The following is a 23,811-nucleotide window of genomic DNA, read 5'->3' as shown; positions in this document are numbered from 1 at the left end:
AGTGGGTGAAATGGCAAGACCTGGAGTTGCATGGGATGCAGGGACAAAGGAGAGGAACATCTGTGTTGGCATCGGATGGCTCACTCTGCAAAGGCCTCATGTGCTTAACTTAGTAGCATCCCCACAGCACCCGCACAGATGGAGGAACTGAGGCTCAATATGGTCAAGATGCTTGCTCAGGCTGGACGTGGTAGCTCATGACTACAATTCCAGTGCTTTGGGAGGCTCCGGCAGGTGGATCACATGAGGTCAGGTGTTTGAGACCAGCCTGGCCAACACAGTGAAAACCCGTCTCTATTGAAAATACAAAAGTTAGCCAGACGCGGTGGCACACCTGTAGTCCCAGCTACTCAGGAGGCTGAGGCAAGAGAATCTCTTGAACCCATGAGATGGAGGCTTCAGTGAGCTGAGATTGTGCCACTGCACTCTGCCTGGCGACAGAGTATGACTCCATCTCTTAAAAAAAAAAATGCTTGCTCAAGGCCATGGTGTGAGCTGGCAGGAGGCTGGGGGTCTGAACGTGGGCCTGACTGGTTCCTAAGAGTGTCTGAGCTTTCTGCTCGTCTGCCCCCATGCACATCCTCCCTGTATGGCAGTGGCATTGTATCGACATTTCAGGGGTTTTATTTGGACAGACCAAAGGCTATGTTTATATGTTTGAGTGCTCTATTTTGCACCAGCTGGACCACTTGGTGCCATGGGAGAGGATGGAGGAATTGTCTGCTGTCTCTGCATTTTGCATCTGTTTCCATCTGTCTGTCTTCCACTGCCTGCCTGTGGCTTTGAATGGGCCTTTTCCTGTCCTTTGATTTCCTGTCCCTCTCCTGGGAAATCCCTGCTGGGTTCCCCACAGCTCTTCTGAGCAATGACCATCCTGGCCCAGCCCCATCAGGCCTGTGCCGAGCCTTGATTAGCCCTGATTGCCAATCCTGGGCTTCAGCTGTGCTCCCTGTGCCTCCTAGCCAGCACCTGACTAATGTCCTTCCCCCAGTGCACAGCGCAGCTGTGAACGCGCTCTCTTTCCACCCATCGGGAAGCTACCTGATCACAGCCTCTAGTGACTCAACCCTGAAGATCCTGGACCTGATGGAGGGCCGGCTGCTCTACACACTACACGGGCATCAGGTGAGAGGTGTTGGCCAGGTTCTGAGTGGTATGGAGTGGTGGTACTCTCACAGTCTGGACAGTGGGTGAGATGCAGAAACAAACTTGTCACCCACACAGCCTGCAGGGAGAGTGACGGAGGCCTTTCCCTGTGACCTGGACAGCTTGCTGGGCCTGGGACTGGTGCAGCTGAGAAGGGTATGTGAGAGTTGAATTGGGGGGTTGGGGGCTCCATCTGGGCGTGGTTGGCAAGCTGCCCCCTAGGGGCCTAAATGGAATCTGTCCCCTAATGGCCTCAGCCATCCCTGGGTCCAGAGGTTGAGTTGAGCCTTGGAACCCATGCTCTGAGTTGACATCAGGGTCTCCTGGAGGTCCTCGGACTAGCAGACATCGATGTGTCTAGAGACCAAGGCAACTTCAGGTGTCTTGCAGGGGCTGGGCCGAGAAGGGAAATCCCCTTCATGTTTGTTGTTTGAGAATTCCTGGAATGGAATCAAGGAAGCAGAGGCCTCCTTTCTGAATGAGCTTCAAAGAAGCCGGTGCCCTGGTCTTCCTGGGTGGGGAGTGGCCAGTGTGTGGGCCCCTGGGGTTTGGCTCTGGGGAGTAGGCTGTATGCAGCTCTCCCCAGCAGCTGGCCTGGGTCCAGGCCTTTCACACCTAGTATTCCCACTAGGAAGTAGCGTCTGAGCCCTCCTGACCAGAACAGTCATCAGAATGTCTCCTGCCCACTTGGGATGGGAGGTCTGAAGTCCAGCAATTTCAAGTTGTCCCTCCTCTGCCTGCCAGGCTGAGGGAGGCTCTGGGGGTGCTTATGTGTCTTGCACCGTCAGCTAGGTGTGAGATGTCTAGCCTGGCGCTTTCTGAGCTGTTGTTCGTGTTTCCACTGCCATCTGAGTTAGGGGACCTGGGGGCCATTTGGCCATGGTTAGGGGATAGGGACATAGGTCTAGAGGCTGCTTGCTTCCCCCAGCCTTGTTGTGACCCCTTGCCTTCCCTGTCAGGGACATATCCAGTGCACAGGACCAGTGAGCCTGTTCTCCCTGGGCTGACACATCCAGTGTGGGTGGCTCCTGGGCCTGGTGTAAGCCTATTCAGGAGCCGCCTTTGCTAGCCTTTGGTAAGCCAATTATTCAGATTCATGTGTAACCGTTTGGGACCTTATGCCCACAAGGGCATTTGAAAATCATGTGAATGCTGCTACCCCTCCTGCTTCCCTCAACAACAACAACAACAACAACAACAACAACAACAACAACAACTCAGAAACAGTTTGAAACAGATGCATATCAAGTGATCACCTCTTTTTGTGAGTGTTCTTTAAACAGCGAACTTACCACTTAGGCTGAGAACACTTGAATGTGGGATCTAAATTGTCATTCTTGGTGTTCTGGCATTGCATCCAGCACATAGATGAAAGCTGTTGACATTGTTCTCTCTGGGAAGTGAAGCAAGGACCATGGCGCATCCCCTCGTGTGGTCGCTTGTCTGCTGTTAGACCTAGAGATACGGGAACCAGGCCGAGGGACAGCTGATGGTCTAGGGTGTGGATATGGCAGGGTCGTTTCTTCTTCAGGGCACCAGGCTCACAATGCCCAGAGGAAAGGAGAAGAGAAATGAACCGATCTCTCTTCCTTACTCATGATGTGGAGGCAGCAGCATGATTGAAGAGCCAGGCTGAGGGCTGAGGTAGGGGTATGAGTGTGTGAGCACATATGGGGCAGGACTGCCCAAGAGAAGGCCTTATTTAGTTCCAGCAAAGAAGAGCTCACCTCCATGCCCCAGCCTGGCACCCCTGGGACCCAGGTCTGCCAGGGTTTGCTGTGGCTCTTTGTCATGCTTAGCTCTGCCCCTGGGTTTGGAGTGATTCAGAGTCAGCTAATGGAGCAGGCGCAGTAGCTCATGTCTGTCATCCTAGCACTTTGGGAGGCTGAGGTGGGAGGATTATTTGAGCCTGGGAGGTTGGGGCTGCAGTGATCCGTGATTGTGCCACTGTACTCCAGGCTGGGTGACAAAGCAAGACAATGTCTCAACAGAAACCCCCGCAATAAAGAGAGTCAGCTAATGTTGCTTTCCTAAGGGAGCACAGTCCAGTTGAGCAGCCTTAATATGGGCATTTGGTTAAGATACGGGGTGCACTGTCTGGAAGGAATACCTAGTGCTTGTGGAGATCTGTGGCTCCTTTGCTCCAACCAGGGGAGAAATCTGCAGGGACTGGGCCTGTGTTGTCGCCCAACTAGTTCCTAGGATGTTCATGACCCATGAGGGCCTGGCTGGGGGTGGAGGGCACATCACAGGGGCCTGCTGACAAAGGGGCCGGGTTCTGCCTGTGCACTCTGCAGCAGGTGTATCATCCTCATAGGCTCCCACTTACCCAGACCTTCCAGTAAGATGTGCAGCTGGTTCTTTGGTGACTTCATCTTTCACATTCTGTTCTGGGAAGTGGCGATGTGATGGGGTCCTGTTGGCCAACGGCCTTATGGAGTGCAGCTGCTATCAGCCACTTCCTGAATTGTGTGGCTGAGCAGCCCAGGGCTCCTGAGTAGGTCTTGGGTGCCTGGGGCTCCTGTCCTATGGATAAGGAGGATGGCAGGTTAGAAAGCATTTTTTTTTTCAGTCCAGATGGGGAAACTGAGAGCTGTCTGGATTTGTAAGGGTCTTATGACTCCTAGGGTGCCAGAGCTGGGACAAGTACTTGTGTCTGTGCAGTTTCTAACACATGTACATATGACTTTTAAAATTCCATTTGTGTGATTTCACTCTTATTTTATTTTGATTTATATATTTATTTTTGAGACAAAGTCTCATTTTGTTGCCCAGGCTAGAGTACAGTGGTGCGATCTCAACTGACTGCAACCTCCGCCTCCTGGGTTCAAGCAATTCTCCTGCCTCAGCCTCTCAAGTCATTGGGATTACAAGCATTTGCTACCATGCCTGGCTAATTTTTGCATTTTTAGTAGAGATGGGTTTCGCCATGTTGGCTAGGCTGGTCTCAAATTCCTGACCACAGGTGATCCACCTGCCTTGGCCTCCCAAAGTGCTGGGATTACAGGCATGAGCCACTGCATCCGGCCTTCTTGTTTTTATTTACTTATTTTTACTGGGGTAACATATATGTATATAATTCACCATGTTTACCATTTTTAAGTATACAGTTCAGTGGTAATAAATGCATTTATATTCTTTTCTTTTTACTCCTTCATTCCCTGGCTCCCTTTCCCCATCCTAGCCCTGGTAACCACCAGTCTACTCTGTCTTTATGAGATCCATGTAACTCCCACAGATGTCACTTTTGTGTTTTGCTCACAGGTCTGTGTAAGGTACCAGCAGGCTTATGGTGGCTTGTGTCCCCATCTTGCTGCTACATTACCCCATTCTGATCCAGCAGGAAGCAACCCCATGAAACTTTGTTTTGGACGCAGAGGACCTGCCGTGTCCTCAGAGTTGCCTAGGAAGAGCTGTGGGAGAGAGGGCCACTGAGTCTTAGGGCCGGTGGTGCAGCAACTCCCTTGTGCTTCCATTTCCGCATCTGAGAAGTGGACGGTGCAGGCTGGGGGTGAGCAGCAGTGAGGTCAGCCGCAGGGAGCTGCTGTGGGGATGAGGCGGACCTTGACCAGGGGATGGGTTCTCCACAGGTGCCAGGAGAAGGGCCCTAGCAAGCCCTCTGGGGGAACTGTGGGGAGGTTCATGGTAGAGAAAGGAGGGTCAGGGCACAGTACTGTTGGGCTGCAACCATCTTGTCTGAGTTGAGACCAGACTCACCCTGATGTACCTTTCAGTTGTCTCTTAAGGTACAGGAGCGCCAGGACAGGAAATTGCCAAGTGCCAGCTGAGATGAGGATCATCCAGGGCAGCACTGGGTCTCCTGGGCTAGACATGTGTGCTGGTGTTGAGGGCAGCTCCTTAGCCAGGAGTCAGCGTGTGGGTGGCTTGGTGGTTCTCTGGCACATGAGTGGCGCACATCGGCCCATTTGAGGGGCCTTTTGTTTGGGCAGGCTCACTTTGTGAGACTAGGGGGTTATCTTAGTCTGTTTTGTGCTGTTGTAATAAAATACTTGAGACTGGGTAACTTATCGAGAACAGAAAATTATTTTTCATTTCCAGATGCTAGAAGTCCCAGATCAAGGTACTAGAGTTTGGGGAAGGCTGCTCTCTGCTTCCAAGATGGGGCCTGAGTGCTGCATCCTCTGAGGGGAGGAACACCGTCCTCACATGCAGAAGGTGGAAGGGCGGAAAGGACCAAACTCCCTTTCTCAAGCCCTTTGATAAGTGAGCCTAATCCCCTTTGTGAGGGCAGAGCCCTTGTGACTCAGTCACTTCCAAAAGGCCACACCTCCCAACACTATTACCTTGGGAATTCAATTTTTTTTTTAAGAGATGGAGTCTTGCTCTGTTGCTCAGGCTGGAGTGCAGTGGCACAACCTCTGTCTCCTGAGCTCAAGCAATCCTCCCACTTCAGCCTCCTGAGTAGCTGGAATTACAGGCGCATGCCACCATGCCTGGCTAATTGTTTGCATTTTTAGTAGAGATGGGGTTTTACCATGTTGACCAGGCTGGTCTTGAACTCCTGACTTCAAGTGATCCGCCTGCCTCGGCCTCCCAAAATGCTGGGATTATAGGCGTGAGCCACCATCCCTGGCTGGGGATTCAATTTCAATGTCAATTTTGGTGGGGACAAAAACATTCACACCACAGCGGGGGTGGACGTTGGTTACCAGTTTATTGTGACCCTGAAGAATTCTGGTGCATCTCTCCTGCAATCCTGGTTTGAGGACTCTGGGCGACAAAGGATCCTCTGCCTCTCAAAGCTGCTCACCCTGAGAGGAGAGTGGGCAGAGGGGGAAGTGCTGCCTGTGGGGTGTGGTGCATTGCTCTCCTTCTGCAGCTTTTGCCCTGGGAGCACCAGAGCCTGCACCGGTCACCTTTGCAAACATCTTTTACTGAGGCCAAGTGCTGGGATGTGTTCAGCTGGGGAGGTTACACAGCCTTGTCTGGTGGGGAATGATACTTAGCTTTCTCAGGAAAACCCCAGTATTTTTAGGAACAAACAGTTTGTACCCACCCATTTCTGGTTTTGAAAAACCATGGGTCCTCTCCCATCTTGTTCATCTGAAACAGCCTGAGCTTCAGGAGGGGAGGAATGGGCTTGGGCACTGGGTCAGATGATTCCAGTGTTGCCTCTTTTTATGTGACATTGGGCAAGACCTTAACTTTGCTGAGCCTTTTGTTTTCTATGAGATTGGCATCCCATTGTCTGCCTCATGGTCGGTGAGGATGTGCCTGAGTTTCCCAGCACCGGACACAGTAGGTCCTCACAGATGTTAGTCCCTTTCCACTTGAGCTCATGGAAAATGACATGTCGTTTTAGGTGAGAGCTCCTTAAAAGGGCATTCTGTTGTGGGCACGATTCTGCTGATGCTGAGTGGGTGGGCAGTCTGTTTGTTAGGGAAATGGTTGCATGGGGTTGTCTGGTGCATTAGCAGCCCCATTCCCGGCATGGGTTGTGGCGTGTTTCCCCTCCTCCTGCACATCCTCAGACTCTCTCGGGTTCATCTGGCTTTTAATTCTGCTTAGGGTTGTTGTCTCCCCGGAACATTTTGCTTTGGCTTCTCTTGTCACGCAGCTCCTGGAATCTGTCCCCTGGTGGGTAGGCTGAGGACTCCCCAACCCAGACTTGGTGTCCCCACCAGCTGCCCTCAAGGGTTTGCTTTGCTGGGTGCCTTGGTGTACAGGTCCATGTGCACTGCCCTTTGTCAGACCTGTCCTTCTTGAGGGTTCAAGTGATCCTCCCACCTCAGCCTCCTGAGTAGCTGGGATTACAGGCTCGTGCCACCATGCCTGGCTAATTTTTGCATTTTTAGTAGAGACAGGGTTTTACCATGTTGACCAGGCTGGTCTTGAACTCCTGACATCAAGTGATCCACCTGCCTTGGCCTCCCAAAATGCTAGGAGGGCCTGACTCCTGGAGGATGGCTGGTGGATCAGAAAACCTTTGTGGTGGCACTGGTGCCAGTGCCCTATTTGAGGCTCTGGAAAGTCTTGGTCAGGGAATGTGACACAACTGTGACGTTAAGCAGGAGGAAAGGGAGTCTGTAGCTCTCGCTGGATGTCATACCAATTGGGTTGTCAGAGCTGCAATGGAGCCTTATCATCCCATCTCACCCCCTCATATTACAGAAGTGAACACTGGTCAAGAGAGGGAAGGGCTTCCCTACCAACTACCATTGTCATTCAAAGCCTCATGCCCCGTGCGAGGCCCTCACAGCCCTGTGTGTGGCAAGCGTGGGGGGAAGTATGCTAGAAATACAGATTTATCTTTCTGTATTTTTTGAAACATAATCTTGAGCCACACTTACTTGGTTTAAGTTCCCTAGAGCTATTTGGGAGAGGATGGTGGGCGGGTCGTGGGCGGGGAGTTAAATCTGGTGTTTATGGCTGTGCAGTTGGTGTGCGTGTCGCTGTAGAGTGACTGAACTGCACGAGGTTCCACACGTCCCCGCCACCCTACTACCCCATGTGGGTGAGCAGCCCCTGCCCTGGACCCAGACCTCCATAGGTGCTGCTGTCTGTGCTAAGGGCCATGCTTAGAGGCTTGGTTGGCAGGAACTCACAGGCTCAGAGTAGGGGACCCACTGATGCTTACCGGATGCTTGTGCCATGCTGGGCCCTAGGTTGAGACTGGGAAAGCAGCAGCAAAGGGGGCGCACCTTCAAGGAGGGGAGTCAGCCATGTGACAGTGGCCGGGCCAGTGGGCCATCCATCTGGCCACCCCAGGTGGAGGGCAGCTCTGGAAGTGGGCCGCCCCTCCCTTGTTTCTGTGGGAGCTCTGTGGCTCCTGTCTAGGCATTTTATTTTGGAGGACTGTTTTGATGCTTGGGAGGGTCACACCTGGCTTGGGTGGTTGGGCATCTCCCGTGAGAGGTGAGAGGACATGCAGAGAGAGAACAGCTCATTTATTGCACTCCAAGAAACCAAGAGGTCAGCCGGGCCCTCTGTCCCCTGCCAGCAGCCCAGAGTTGAGGGCTGGGAGCAGGTGTCTTCGGCCAGGGTCAGGAGGCCACTCCCTGTCCGTTGAGTTATCATGGCCTCTTGTGGACCCTACTCAGTCACTAGAGCCCAGCTCACAGCAGGTGCTGGTAAGTGAGTGCAGGAGCCTGCTGGTGGGGGTCTGGAAGAAGCATCCCAGTGGGCTGGATTGCCGTTTCTGTGTCGGAGCACAGGGGTCAGAGACCAGAGCACTCACCCTAAAGGCCTGTTGGGCCTCCTCAGTTCCATTCTCTGTATGATGGCTACTCTGCTTTTACCTCTGACTGAGGGCCATGTGGTGTGACAATCCTATTTGTTTGCTGGCAGACTGTGCATATGAGAGCCAACAAAAAATATTTTGCAACTCTTGCGAGGGGGTGGTGGGTTTGCCAGCATAGCTGTTGTGGGCATGCAGTTAGAGTTCAGGCATGCAGGGGCCTTCGAGAGTCAGGTGAGGAGGATGAGGAGAGCAATGAAGTCAGCGTCAGCTGCCGGAGCAGCAGAGTGAGAGCCAGCATGACTGTGAAATCTAATCACCACTGGCTCCTTTGTTTTGCCTTAAAAAAAACTTTATCTCTTGATACTTTGTCGTTTGAAGAAGCCAGGTGCTGTGGGTCCTTTAGGTCTGGAAATTGGCAAGGGAGAGTGACGTATGGTAAAATGACGGGTATGGGTCCAGCCAAGCTCCACGGCCAGGTGTGGCCTGGTCAGCAGGGAGTGTAGCAGGGAGGCCAGGCTGCGTCTGGGTTCATGACTGGTTAACCAGGGCCATCTCCCTGAAGACTCTACCTGGTCTTTCGGGGGAAGGAGGGAGGGAGGCCCTTGTTGAACCTGTGAGCCATTCCTGCTAGTGGACCTGGCCTGGAGTCAGAGGGAGACCAGGGCTTCCCACAGGTGGGCACCTCTGGTGGCCAGGGGCAGGCCGGCATCCACACTGCTGAAGGCCCAGCATGGAGCTGCTGCTCAGAGGAATCCTCGGGGGTGTGCAGAGGCACCCAGGGACAGGCCTCACCCGTGGAGAGGATCCATTGGGCAACATCTCTGCTCCAGTAGATACCCTGATGCATAAAGAGTGATTGATTAAATGAAAGGAATAAACCGTCATGAAGGCAGAACAGTCCCCAAGAGCATGTATCATGTCTGGCTGCTGGCAATGATAAGAAGAGACTCCTCCAAGCAACTATGGTTTGGAAACTTTTATTTTATTTATTTTTTACATAGAGTCTCACTCTGTCTTCCAGCTGTAGTGCAATGGTGTGATCTTGGCTCACTGCAACCTCCATCTCCTGGGTTCAAGCAATTCTCCTGTCTCAGCTTCCTGAGTAGCTGGGATTACAGGCACCTGCTACCATGCCCAGCTAGTTTTTGTATTTTTAATAGAGATGGGGTTTCACCATATTGGCTAGAGTGGTCTTGAACCCCTGACCTCAAATGATCCACCTGCCTCAGCCTCCTAAAGTGCTGGGATTACAGGTGTGAGCCACCAAGCCCAGCCTGGAAATGCTAGAATGTACTCTCAAACAACCGATGGGCTGAAGGGGAAATCAGAGTGGAAACTAAACATATGGAAGCGAATGACTGAAAATGTTGCATACTGGAAACCTCTGGGATCTATTGAAGGTGTCATCAGAGGCAAGTTTGTAGCCTTAAATGAATTTATATAAAATCACAAAAGATTGAAAATACTTGAATTAAGAACTCAGTGCAGGTGATGACAGAAAGAATATAGAGAATGAGAGGACCTTTTCTGTCTAGCTCATGCTGTTTGAGGAGCAGTGAGCAGTCTAGTGGGCCCAAAGCACTAGGGTGGGGAGAAGGAGAGAGCCTGGAAGGTCAGCAAGGGCCAAAGTGATCTAGGGCCTCCAACGCTAGACCCTGAAGCATGTTAGCAGTGGACGGACGGTCTCTTCTACAGTACAGGTTGGCTTTGGTCCACAGCAGAGCCCAGGTGTTCTCTGTGCTGTCCTCTGAGTATCCTGGGCTGCTTATGTGAGCCCTAGGCAGAGGAACAGGAGCCTTTGTGGAAGGAACATGGAGCAGGAGCTGTGTGGTCCTCTCGGTAAACAGGTAAATTTTATATAAATTAGGGAGGACTACAGACCCACACAGCTTATCACTCACTTCATCCCCGGAGCTTCCTGGGGCTTGGTCTCTGGAAGGGGCACTAGCAGTCATATGCAGGGCTCCCAGCGCTTGCTTTCTGGTTGTGATCCCTGCTGAACTGAGGGCTTCGTTGGTTCTATTGCTGTTGCTGCTGCTCTGACTCCACTACCTTTTCCCAACTTGGCATCTGGTGGTTGAGCCATGACAGGAAGGGAGAGTGACCTGCAAGTATTTGTCCCTTAGCTGCTGTGACTTCTTGGAAACCTGCCATTACTCAGTGAGCTCTGGACAGGCAAAGGGCCCATCTTTTTTGACATTCCATGTACTGAATTCCTTCTCTTTTCTCTGTTTCCTCTTTGTTTTTCCTCACAACAAAAGTAGTGTTGTTGCTTGGTGTTTGTATTAATATAGCAATGCCATATATTCATTGTTAAAAAATTCAAAGTTTGCCAGGTGCAGTGGCTCATGCCTGTAATACCAGCACTTTGGGAGGCCTAAGTGGGTGGATCACTTGAGGCCAGGAGTTCAAGACCAGCCTGGTCAACAGAGTAAAACCACATCTCTACTGAAAATACAAAAATTAGCTGGGTGTGGTGGCGGGCACCTGTAATCCCAGCTACTAATGATGCTCGGGCATAAGAATCACTTGAACCTGGGAGGCAGAGGTTGGAGTGAGCCAAGATTGTACCACTGCACTCCAGCCTGGGCGATAGAGCCAGACTTTGTCTCAAAAAAAAATAAAAATAAAAAGGTTCAAAGTAATGGAAAAATGACAAAATTTCTAAGAATCAAGTAAAAGTTACCTGAAATTACACTACCCCCCTCTGTTAACCCCTTGGTGACTGTCCACCTGAAAGGGTATCCGAGTGATGGATGCAGTGATCCCCTATTCGAGAAAGTGGATCTGTATTATCCTGGATAATGGTGGCTTAGGGGCATAATGGGAGATGGGGAGTAATGGGAGGTATTTGGGTCATGAGGCCATGCCCACATGTATGGATTAATGCCATTCTTGCAGGAGTGGGTTTATTACCATGGGAGAGGGTTCCTTATGAAAGGATGAGTTTGGCCCCCTTTTCTTTCTTACCTTCTCTTTGCCCTTCTGCCATGAGATGATGTAGCAAGAAGGCCCTTGCCAGATGCTGGACCCCTGATCTTGGACTTGCAAGCATGCGGAACTGTGAGCCAATACACTTCTGCTCATTATGAATTACTTAGTCTCAGATATTTCTTGATAGCAACACAAATGAACTAAGACAAGGGGTCACCCCACAGACCGTCCTCTGAGGATTCAGCAGGTTAATGCAGGTGCTGTGCTCTGAGCACCTGAGTACTCAGTGTTCACCACTGTTGTACTAGCTTTTTTCATCACCCCTGTAAGGAGCATCTCTGAGAGGAAGAGCTGAAGGTGAACTCTGGAAGCATGGGAGGGCATACTCGCTGCTGTCCAGTGTGTCTGAGGCCGGATGGCACCTCTTAACCTGCTGCGTGTCTCTCTGGGGGACAAAAGCTGCCTTCCTCCACGGCCTTGAGGTCCCTTTTCCCTCCCACGACTTGGCTGGTCTTTTCTGGCATTGAGTGGAAGGTCCCTCTCAGTGTTCCTCTTGCTGATGGGTCAGCTGTAGATATGCTGCCAGAGTCCCTCTCATGGGAAGTTGGGGCTCTTGGCACTCCCTGTACTGGTCTGGAGGAGCTGAGATGGACTTGGTGACAGTGGCTGTGCTGTTCTCTATGAGAGAACCTCTTTTATCTGATTTTGCTTGGGAGCCAGGTACTGGCCACAATAAAAGTTCAACTGGGAGGAGGAAATGGTGGTAGCTGTGGTCATGGTGTCACAGCTAAACAGACCCTTACTCTGTGCACCTTTCTGGGATAGGTTTTAGGCATATGGGGAAGAACTCCCCTTTACCAGGAGATCATGCATCCTGCATTCCCCTGAGCCTGGACATGCTCTCCGGCCCTTGGAGTGTGACCTGGCACATGCCTGGCATTCCCCTTCAGGTGGTCACACAGACCTTCAGCATCTGGGAAGCCAGAGTAGGCACCTCACTACCCACGGCCTGAACATAAGAAAAGTGAATGCATGTTAGGGATACGTGTCACGTTGCTCTGCTGCCCAAGCACCTTTGGTAACCTCCTTCCTCTTACCTGGGCCCTGAACTATACCCCGTCTGCTTGAGCCATTGGCTCTTTTAGATCTATATTTCCCTGGTCAGCAGCTGGGTAGTGTTGGGCATATCTTGGGTGTTGGGGTTTGTCTGGGTCAGAGGGACCAAGTTATGGTCTCAGTGCTGTAGCTGGGGTGCCTCAGTGCATCTCTCTGACTTGTGATTTGTTATTGGGAAAGTCGGGACAATGAGGCCAGCCCTGGAGGGCTGCCAGCACAGACTGTCCCATTCACTCCTCTCTGTCACCCGCAGTCCCATAGCATGACCTTGTCCTTTTGCTCAGGAACCAAGGCCTGAGTGGTGGTGCTTGCACCTGGCTGTAGGCAGGCTCCTGGGCTACAGATTACTGAGGATTGTGCACTGAGTGGGCTCTCAGTCCTTTATCTTGCTGCTGCTTTCATTTGGGAACTTCTCATTTTCTTCCTGTGCATTTAGAATCGAGAGTGACCTTTGATGTGTGTTTTTTTGTTTGTTCTGCTAGGGACCAGCCACCACTGTTGCCTTTTCAAGAACTGGGGAGTATTTTGCTTCCGGAGGCTCTGATGAACAAGTAAGTAAAGAATAGTCAAATGAAATGGTGAAGAAAGGAATCTGAGCTGATTTCTGCTCAGAACCAAATGGTGTTTGGGGGATGGGCTGGGTTTCACCAGTTTCCTTGGTGGCTTTCTGTGACTAAAAAGACCCTGATGGAGCTTGGGGTCCAGGGCCCTCGCCACCCCAGAATGGGTCTCCTGCAGGTGGTAACCTTATGGCCGCATCTCAAAATCCTCACTTCCCAGGCTAGCACTTAGTGGAAGGAGGCTGGGCTATGGTTGTCGTGAAGTTGGTTTTTTAGTTCTTTTCCTGATGCTAAACAAATCGATAATGATGATTATTATGATCTTACTGCAGGCCTAGGAATATGACCAATGTGACAAGAGCTTCGTAATTCTCATGACAACCCTGTGGGGCATGCCTTCTCATCTCACCATGCTGTAGATAAGGAAACTAAGTTCCAGCAGATGGTAGGGCTGGGGCAGGCACCAGGACCTGTCTCACTTCAGAGCCATTCTCTTGCCCTGGGAGCCTCTGCTCTGTCATCTGCTGCCCTGTGTTCCCAGTCCACTTGGACGCTATTTGAGGGGTCAGCATTTTCAGTATTTTTGGCTGCAGAGAGAGGTTATTGTGAAGAGGTCCTATCTCACCTTGTCACCCTCTGCTGTGAGGCTTCAGCCTGTCAGCCCTGGTGCCTTGTACCCTAACTGCTAACCACCTATTACCTGTCTCCTGGCAGGTACCCTGCTTCTGGGGTCTAGTCCAGACCCTGGCACTGGGGAGGCCAGGAGCACTGAAGAGTCCACCTGCAGTCTTTCACCAGTGTCCATACGGTCCTCCTGTCCAGAGAACTACAGCCCCTGAGGCAAGGAGGAAAGAGTGGCTGTTCTGCGCCACTGTTGACCTGATGGATGGCCAAGAATGTTTATTCCCCTGCTGCCCAGCCTTTTAGCTCTGGCTGCTCAGCCTAGAAAAATCCTATTGGCCTATGTGAGTCCTGGCCTCAGCCAAATCTGCCAATTTGGTTATGTCTCTTCTAGTAAGGCAGAGGGTAGTTGGAGGCTCTTTGACTATAGCTTGGATTAGAGACAGCAGACATCTTCCCACACCAGCACCAGTCCTGCTCTAGCAGATAAGGGAGGAGGAAGGCAAAAGCGACCCCTGAGCCTTCCCTGAGTGTGAGGCCTGGCTTGTTGCTTAGAAGACAGGGAGACTAGTAGCTTAACACAGTAAATCGAGTCATGGTAGAATCAACTGACATAGTAGGAGAGGCAGCCTGGTGGAAAATAGGCTCCCACCCACTCTGGCCCCTCCTAAAGCAGCACTGCCATCAGTTCCCAGGCTGCCTGTCGAATATCTGCTCTGAGCTCTTTCGGAGTGACATTTGGCATTGTCTGTTTGTACTCATGATAGCCACTCTACTCTTAGGAATTTATTCAGCAGTTAGATTTGCACAGTGACATGAAGACCCTGTAAACAAGGGTGCGTGTGTGCTAATGTTCTGTTTGTAAGGTGACATGTGCACGGCCCTAGGTGCCATCCATCTGGGAGAGTAAACAATGGAGCTGCTCAGTGGTGAGGAACCTCCCGAAGAGCGAGGCTCACAGCTGTGTCCTGACAGACAGGGATGGTGTCCAGAGTTCATGGAGTGTTCATCTTGTGTGGATACGGTGGTTTTTCTGTGGCCTCAGGTGACCACTGGCCACACACTCCTGAGTCCTCTTGTGATGCCCAAGCCAGCCATCCTGAAAGTGGCCCTGGAAGCATGCAGTTGTGCATGGCCAGCAGCCTCCAGCAGGGAGTGCTCTTGCTTCCCAGCCAGGCGCCTCCCTCATCTGTGCTCAAGGAGGCAAGGGACATGGCCCTGCTGATGGGAGGATGCTCGGAGTAGGACTTGTTTTTCTTTTTTCTTTTCTTTTTTTTTTGACATGGAGTTTCACTCTTGTTGCCCAGGCTGGAGTGCAATGGCATAATCTTGGCTCACAGAACCTCTGCCTCCTGGGTTCAAGCTTCTCCTACCTCAGCCTCCCAAGTAGCTGGGATTACAGGCATGTGCCACCATGCCCAGCTAATTTTGTATGTTTAGTAGAGATGGGGTTTTCTGCATGTTGGTCAGGCTGGTCTCGAACTCCCAACCTCAGATGATCCACCCACCTCAGCCTCCCAAAGTGTTGGGATTACAGACGTGAGCCACCGTGCCTGGCCTAGGATGTGTTTTTCATGCCTGAGTTAGCCGTGGGATGACGGGTGTGTTGCTGAGTACTTCCTGTGTGCCTGTGTCCGCCAGGCTGTCTCCTATGAGCCCCGTGAGCTGGGAATGAGGCTCATCCCCATCTCACAGATGCAGGAACTGAGGTACGAGGTTGAGGAGTCCATGTGTTAACTACTTCTCACAGTGTAACAGGCCAGAACACCGCCCTCAGGACCTTCTATTTTATTACAGAGGCGGGTGATAAACAAGGAAAAGGCACAACTGGATTAAATAACTACCTACTCTGATGCTTTGAAGGAAATAAATAGAGGGCTATAATAAACATTCACAGAAGGCCTCTGAGAAGGTGGTGCTGTTGAAGCAGACGCTTCAGCCTGCAAAGGAGCCAACCCCATAAAGCTTGGGCCTGGGACGCCCTAGGGAGATGAACCAGCAAGTGTAAAGGGCTGGTGGTGTCACACTGCGGTGGTTCATCCAGGTCACATCCAGGTCCTCTTGAAGCCTGTGTAGAACGCCTACTCCCCAGTGGGGTGGGGTAGGTCCCAGAACTGAGTTGGGGTGTCAGGTGGGGACCACTGTCCCACCATGGCTTAGAACTTTGGGCATGGGCTCTGAGCCCATTTTCTCAGTGAAGGACTGGCAAGGGGATTTTCTCCCCCTGACTTGGTGTGCCTGTTGGTTTGGCAGGTGATGGTTTGGAAGAGTAATTTTGATGTCGTTGATCATGGAGAAGTCATGAAAGTGCCAAGGCCTCCAGCCACGCTGGCCAGCTCTGCAGGGAATCTGGTAAGTGGCTTGGCAGGTATGTCCTGAGCTCTGTGACTCTGGTGGGCTAGGTCATGGTGAACAGCTCTGGGCTTGGAGATGGTGAGGGTAGAGGTTTAGGCCCATCTCGGGAAAGGGACCCTGGTAAGATCTTGTCATTTACCAAATACTTTGGCATTGCGATGCTTTGTTTTCCATCTAGAGTGAATGATTGAGACAAAAAGAGGCTGATACAGCAAGCTACTGGGTTCCCCGGGCCTGTGCCATTTGGTGGGGGTGTGTTTCCATGGCAAATGCTGCTGGTTGGTTGAGGCCTTAGGAGATGAGGGACCTGTCCCATACTGAACCCTGGGCCACAGGATACAAATGTGGGGCTCCTAGAGGGTTCAGGGGCTGAAACCACAGCTGGGACAAATGGGAAAGGCCCAGCCCTGTTGCTTTCACTTCCCCCACTTTTTTTTCTAACCATGGAGAGGAAGTTCCTCAGCCACAAACCATTTTTAGTACCTTTGCTGGTAAAAGATATTCGGTGTTCCTGAATTTAAATAGTTAATATTTTTGACAACTATTTGGGGGAAAAATTGATAACTGATACAGTCTCATTAAATAAGGTCATATTCAGCATTGGCTGAAATAAATGTTAAAGCCAAGGTTGTGGAACCCTCAGGGTTCCAAGCTCCTATGGCTACAGGCTGTTTAAATATCTCTTCACTGGACCATAGAGGCAGTGTGGCCTCCCCTACACGGATACTGGTCCAAACAACAGGAAGCGGCTCGCTCAAGGCCTCCAGCGAGTCAAGGCTGGGGCCCAGAATAGAACCAGGAAGCCTCTTGAGTCTGTCCCAGGGCTTCTGTGGTTGCAGTAGATCGACCCCCTCACCACCCCATTCCATGACACACACATGCCCCGTTTTGTGTCCTGGGCTGCCTCTCGGCATTGGCCCAGTTGGGATTTATGGTTTTTCTTCCAGGGGTTGCCATCCTGGCTGGCCCCTTGGCGGTCCTCTGTACTTGCTAATCAGTGGCCAGTTTTCAGCTTTTGGGTTTGTTGGGGGTTGACTTGCTGCTGGTTCATCTTCCACCCAGAAAGGCATTCACACTGCAGGGTTGGGGTCCCCTCAGACCCAGCAGACCTCTAGATCCTGCCCTCTTTCCTGTGACTCCCTATCTACTGGGCACTTCCAGTGAGCCACAGCCAAGGCCTTTTACGCTTGCCACCCTGTTTATTCCTTAAACCTTTTTTTTTTTTTTTTTGAGATGGAGTTTCACTCTTATTACCCAGGCTGTAGTGCAATGGCGCGATCTCGGCTCACCACAACCTCTGCCTCCTGGGTTCAGGTAATTCTCCTGCCTCAGCCTCCTGAGTAGCTGGGATTACAGGCATGCACCACCATGCCCAGCTAATTTTTCATATTTTTAGTAGAGATGGGGTTTCACCATGTTGACCAGGATGGTCTCGATCTCTTGACCTCGTAATCCACCCGCCTCGGCCTCCCAAAGTGCTGGGATTACAGGCTTGAGCCACCGTGCCCGGCTTATTCCTTATCAGAATGAGTGGGTAAAGGTACTGCTCAATTCACAGATGAGACACCTGGGACTTAGTCACCTTCCCCAGATACCTGGACCAGGCTGACCCCTCTGAGCAAAGCTAGGAACTGCAGGTAGCAGAGGGCTGCTGGCTCTCTTCCCCATTTTAGAGGAGGGCACTGTCATCTGCCTCTTGGGAATGGTTAATATCTACCAACTGCAGGAGAATCTCATGTTCTTATAGTTATTAGGAAAATAAATAAGATGAACTGCCTTTTGTTCCTTTAGTCCCGGCTCAGCGATGAGGTATGGGGCACCTTTGCTTCCCAGAGCTGTGGGTGGGGATCCCAGCGTGGCAGGATGGGGCATGGTGGGTGAACAGCTCAGCAGGGCTCAGGGCAACCACGTGATCCCATACTATCTACAGGCTCATGTTGGAGTTGTAGTCACAACTCTGCCCTCTGGCCCTCGCTACATGGGCCTCAAAGAGGGGAAAGGCTGTGGGCCCTGGGGTCAGAGAACTGGGTCTAAACCCTGGATGTGTGGCCCCAGGCAAAACACGTGGTCTTCCCAAACCAATATTTCCACTGTGGTACCTGAATATCCCATAGGCAGGCTCTGCCGTGAGCTTTGAGACCCCACAAAGTGATTTGTTCATCCTAAAATCATCCTTAGTTGAGATCCGACCTTTTTCCTTATTTGTCATAAGCCCCTCTGAGACCCTGAGTGGATGTTAAGTCCTCTTCCAGACACACTTTCGCTGACACACACCTGCCATATGGTATAAATCTTTAGGACTTTTCTGATCTCAGGACTCCCAGGCCAAGAGGAGCGCTAGGTTTTTAGTTTTTGTTTTGCCTTGTTTTATTTTGATAGTATATATATAACACAGAGTTTACCATTCTAACCATTTTTAAGTGTACAATTCGGTGGCATTAAATATATTCACAATGTTGTGCAACCATCACCGTCTATTTCCAGAAGATTTTCATCTTTCCAAACTGAGGAGAGCTACTTTTTATAACACTGTTCAGTGGTTCGGTTTTCTTCTGAGATAGGAAAGGAAGCTGATGGCACTGAGACAGTATCTGGGGACTGGTTCCATGGCTGGCCAGAGTGTCTTAGCCCCACAGGGAGCCCATGAGCTCCATGTCTCAGGAGCTTGTGAGTCTGATGAGCCTCTGCCCCTCCAGCTCTGTCTATTTACTGGCCTTCCAGTAACACAGGGTTTCTCACCCTCAGCACTATTGATATTTTGGGCCAGATCATTCTTTGCTGTGGGCGGGGGAGAGGGGGCTATTTCGTGCATTGTGGGATATTTAGCCGCATCCTTGGCCTTTATTCACTAGATACCAGTAGCATCTTCACTCTCCCACCAACCTAAGTTATGACAACCAAAAATGTCTTCTAGGCTGGGCATGGTGGCCCATACCTGTAATCTCAGCACTTTGAGAGGCTGAAACTAGAGGATCGCTTGTGACCAGGAGTTAAAGACCAGCCTGGGGAACACAGCAAGATCCTGTCTCTACAAAAATTTAAAAATTAGCTGAGTATGGTGGTACTCCCCTGTGGTCCTAGCCACTTGGGAAGCTGAGGCAGGAAGATCGCTTGAACACAGGAGTTGGAGGCAATTGTGAACTATGATCATACCACTGCACTCCAGCTTGGATAACAGAGTGAGACTCTGTCTCTGGGGAAAAAAAAGTCATCCAATACTGCCAAATGCCCCTCTGGTGGGCAGAATTGTCCCCAGTTGCAATAAGAGAATCACTGCAATAAGTTTTGCCTCAGCGGTGAGCCCAGAAAAGAAGCTGACCTAGCAGTGGGAGGAGTGTGGGAATGTGTCTGGAGATGGGGCTCTCTTAGCACTGGGAGGAGCATGGGGATGAGGTGGGAGAGGCTGTGAGCATGTGGGTGAGGACTGCTATTCCAGCAGCCCTGAGTGTGAGGACTCTGTTCAGTTGCGCCAGATCTGGGCTCCCACCAGCAGCGGCAGTGGTGGCCCAGGTTTCTCAGCCTGGGTTTCTAACAGAAGCTCACTTTGTAGGAATCTTGTTTGGTCTCAGTCTTCTGCAGGTGATGGTAAACAACAGAAAAAAAAAAAAGACCTTTTGCCTTTAGCAACTTGGTTTTCTTCACTTAAAAATTGGAAAGTGATTTTGCCTTTCCTGCCTAAAGGCTTCCCTGGCTCTAGGAGAATATCTGGTCAGTGGTTTGGTGGCTGACCAGTGTGGCTTGACTTCTCCAAGAGCCCATGGCACCACAGCCGTGCCCCAAGAACTCATGAATCTAACGACCCTCCGCCTATGTCAGCTCTGTCTACACCCTGGGCCTGAAGCCATGTGAAACATCCTGGGCATTTGGGGATTCTAGGAAGCCTATCGGGCAGGTGTAGGTGTTGAATTCCTCACCATGTCCCCATTCCAGTATAGCAGTTGAAAGCCAGAGGGACAGACCGACCCTGCATGAACCCCCTACTCTACTCACCCACTAGTAGACCACAGCAGGGGCAGCCCTGTGAGCCTGTGATGGTCCTTCTGCCCTGGAAAACTCCCTGCCCATGACCCTTTCTCTGACTGCAGTGCTTTGACTCTCAGATCTTGGAACGAAGGTTGTCCTTGAGCCCACTCTGAATAGAGCTCTGTTCACTGCAGAGCTATTTTCAACCTCTGGTTGAAATTCACAGCTTATTTTTAGGCACATTTCATGTTGAAAAGCAAAAGCCATTTCCCAGCCATTCAGAATGTGAATAATGGGTTCCATTTTCCCCCTATTCTTGGCTGAGCTGTGCATGAGGAGGGATTTCAGGGCCTGTGGCTGGGAAATTTTCTCTGCTTAGAAGATTGCAGAGGAAGGATTCCAGGCCATGCTCTGGGCTGAGGGTGGACAGAAGCTCCATGTTTTGCCTTGTGACATGCTACAAGGCTGGAGGAAGGATGGGAGAGCCACTTGCAGGCAAATGAGCACCTCCCAGAGGGGCGTGAATGTGGGCAAGGGATGGGAGCCCCTGGGAGTTGTCTACAGTGAGTGCTCATACTAGCATTTTCAAGGATCTAGTGCCTAGCTCTGTTCCCTGCCACCACCCTGCCCCTCTCTGCCCTTGTCCACCCTTGCTATCTGTCCTTTGGGGCCTGTCCCTGAGGCATAAAGACCCCTGAATCTTGGGTGACCTTAAATTTAACACCTGTTCCCAAACACCCTGCTGCTATAGGACAGACAGAAGAAGCTCAACCACAGAAGCATTTTTTAACCACTTTTTAAGTAGCAGAGATGCATTTGCTTGATTGACTTATTTTTGCCCTCCTTCCAAATGTCTGGGGGCCCATTATGCAATTGGGAAGAAAGGTTGTGCTGGGTGGGGTGGGAGGAGAACACAGAGTTCTAGATAGTTCAATGAAACTGGGGGAAAAAAAGAAACAAAACCCACTTCCTGAGTTCTAAGGATTGGCTGCTGTCTGGTTCACACATTAACCTTGAGTTTTAGGGCCGAGGGCTTTTCTCCGCTCACCTCTCAAGATCTCATTTTTAAGGAGAAAAGCTCATCTGTGGTTAAGAGCTTGGGTTCTAGCTTCCAGCCAACCTGCGATGAAATCCTTTCTTTACCCTACCTGGGGTGTGACCCTAGGAAAGTGGCTAGACATCTGTGAGGCGTGATTTTCTCTTCTGTCATATGGGGAGAGGCTGGGTCATCCTTTGTGGGATTTCATGCATCGTGCATCTGCCTGGCACATGGCAAGTGCTCATCAAGATTTAGCTATTTTTTTTTTTTTTTGAGACAAGGTCTCGCTGTCACCCAGGCTGAAGTATGGTGGTATGATCATGGCTCACTGCAGCTTCGACCTCCTGGGCTGAAGTGATCCTCCTGCTTAGCCTCCTGAGTAGCTGGGACTGTAGGTGTGTGCTCCCATGCCCAGCTAATTAAAAAAAATTTTTTTTGAGACAGTCTTGTGCTGTCACCCAGGCTGGAGTGCAATGGCACCATCTCGGCTCATTGCAACCTCTGCCTCCTGGGTTTAAGAGATTCTTGTATCTCAGCCTCCAGAGTAGCTGGGATTATGGGTGCCCCCGCCCCACCATGCATGGCTAATTATATATATATATATATATTTTTTTTTTTTTTTGAGATGGAGTTTTACTCTTGTTGCCCAGGCTGGAGTACAATGGTGAGATCTCAGCTCACTGCAACCTCTACCTCCCAGGTTCAAGCAATTCTCCTGCCTCAGTCTCCCAAGTAGCTGGGATTACAGGCACCCACCACCATGCCTGGCTAATTTTTGTATTTTTAGCAGAAACAGGATTTTACTATGTTGGCCAGGCTGGTCTTGAACTCCTGATCTCAGGTGATCTGTCTGCCTCAGCCTCCCGAAGTGCTGGGATTACAGGCGTGAGCCACCATGCCTGGCCTAATTTTTAAATTTTTGTAGAGAAAGGGTCTCTCTTTTTTCCAGGCTGGTCTCAAATTCCTGGGCTCAAGCAGACCTCCTGATTCCACCTCCCAAAGCATTGGGATTATAGGTATGAACTACCATGCCTGGACCCTGAAGCTTTAGCTATTTTAAAAAGGTTCTTTTCCCCTCCCTGACTAAAAGCCAGTCTAAGAGATTATGTGTTCAAAACTTGCTAGAGTGAGGGACAGCAGACAAGAATGGGAGCACTGAAAATTTTCCATGTCGATCCCTCTTTGCAGGTCATTATAGTGAGGGCTAGTGAGGTTTTAGACCCTTGGAGGCATCAAAATTGTGTTTCCTGTTGGCAGACCCAAGTTGTCTGTGCTCTCAGATAAGAGAGCAGATCTGTGTGTGGATGGAAACAGACTTTTCCTTCCACCCCAGGATTCCCCAGGACAAGATGCTCAGGACATTCAGAGCCTCAGTGCTTTAACTGTCCTCAGGAAGAGGGGGCTGAGTCAGTTGAGAACATCTGACCTGAACCTGAGGCCTCATCTGTGCCAAAGGATGGCCTGTTTCTTCTTCCTAGTTTCTCTGATTCTGAGGGTAAAGCATCAGCCACTTCCTGTACCCATCCTTCAGCTTCCATGTTTCTGTTTTGGGGCACTGCCACAGGGGTAGGCTTCACTTAGGGGTTCCTGGTCCAGAGATTCTTGGCACTAGATCTTCCACTGTGCTGTGGATCTGGGTGCCTATGGATTTTTAAGATCTGGGTTCTCAATCCAGGTGCCTTGCCCAAGGAATTATAGGGTTGGAGAAGCAGGGAGAGGAGACCCTTTCCACCTGCCTCATAGATTTTTAAAAATTATTTGTATACATTTCAGAAGTACAAGTGCAGCTTTGTTACCTGATACATTGGTAGGGGTGAAGTCTGAGCTTTTAGTGTAACCATCACCCAAATAATATACAGTATACTGATTAAGTATTTTCTCATCCCTTGCTTTATAGATTGTGTGTTAGTCTGCTCAGGATGCTGTAACAAAATACCATAGGCTAGGTAGATTATAAACACAGAAATCTTATTTCTCACAGTTTCGGAGGCTAGGAAGTCAAAGCAAAGCACCAGCAGGTTTAGTGTCTGGTGAGAGTTTGTTTTCTGCTTCATAGATGGCTCTTTCTCACTGTGTCCTCATGTGGTAGAAGGGCTAGCTAGATCTCTGGGGTCTCTTTCATAAAGACAGTAATCCAAACATGATGGCTCTACCTGCATGATCTAATCACCTCCCAAAGGCCCCACCTCCTAATACACTCACCTTGGGGTTAGGATTTCAACACAGAAATTTTAGGGGACACAAACCTTGAGACCATGCAGCAGATTTGCTTCTCACTTGGGAGGACTTGCGTCGCTTACTGACACCACAAATTTATGGTCTGGCATTTGCTTTCTGTAGAGGGGAGAAGTGTAGATTCAAAGGATTCTTAGCAAGCACAGTCTTGTGGTATTCGGAGCAGGAGTGAACCCCAGATTTATACATCTTAGGACGTATAAATCCACTTGATCCCAATTCTGGCACCTAATTTTTTCAAGACCATTAAAGTAAGTAGGATGCAGTGATTCATGCCTGTAATCTTAGCACTTTGGGAGGCTGAGGCAAGAGGCTGGCTTGAGCCCAGGAGTTCAAGACTAGCCTGGGTAACATAGTGAGACCCCCTTCTCTTTAAAAAGAAAGAAAGAAAAAAAAAAAAAGACTATTAAAGGGAACTCATGGCCGGGCACGGTGGCTCATGCCTGTAATCCCAGCACTTTGGGAGGCTGAGGTAGGCGGATCACATGAGGTTAGGAGTTCAAGACCAGCCTGACCACTGGTGGTAAAACCCTGTCCCTACTAAAAATACAAAAAATAGCCGGGTGTGGTGGTGCACACCTTTAGTCCCAGCTACTCGGGAGGCTGAGTCAGGAGAATCGCTTGAACCCAGGAGGCAGAGG

At 50.5% G+C, this 23,811-nt stretch overlaps 1 protein-coding gene across 12 annotated transcripts in view; it reads left to right on the top strand.

The window, feature by feature from the left end:
- The window catches only part of POC1A (POC1 centriolar protein A), an 81,263-nt gene that overhangs the window by 18,036 nt on the left and 39,416 nt on the right, over positions 1 to 23,811 (top strand). For 5 of the 12 annotated variants that reach the window (XM_078351063.1, XM_078351066.1, XM_078351062.1 and 2 more), the window contains 5 exons: positions 992 to 1,125; positions 1,225 to 1,302; positions 12,880 to 12,948; positions 15,832 to 15,930; positions 17,167 to 17,247. In XM_078351063.1, coding sequence (XP_078207189.1) covers positions 992 to 1,125; positions 1,225 to 1,302; positions 12,880 to 12,948; positions 15,832 to 15,930; positions 17,167 to 17,247 — 461 coding nt within the window. The remainder of the gene's footprint in view (positions 1 to 991; positions 1,126 to 1,224; positions 1,303 to 12,879; positions 12,949 to 15,831; positions 15,931 to 17,166; positions 17,248 to 23,811) is intronic. The other 7 variants (XM_078351068.1, XM_035275714.3, XM_035275713.3 and 4 more) reach the window with 3 other exon arrangements.

The sequence above is a fragment of the Callithrix jacchus genome, chromosome 15 (genome assembly GCF_049354715.1).
Source record: "Callithrix jacchus isolate 240 chromosome 15, calJac240_pri, whole genome shotgun sequence".
NCBI classification, from domain to species: Eukaryota; Metazoa; Chordata; class Mammalia; order Primates; family Cebidae; genus Callithrix; species Callithrix jacchus.
The sequence above is the reverse complement of the archived record's forward strand: the minus strand, read 5'-3'. Positions and strand labels throughout refer to the sequence as shown.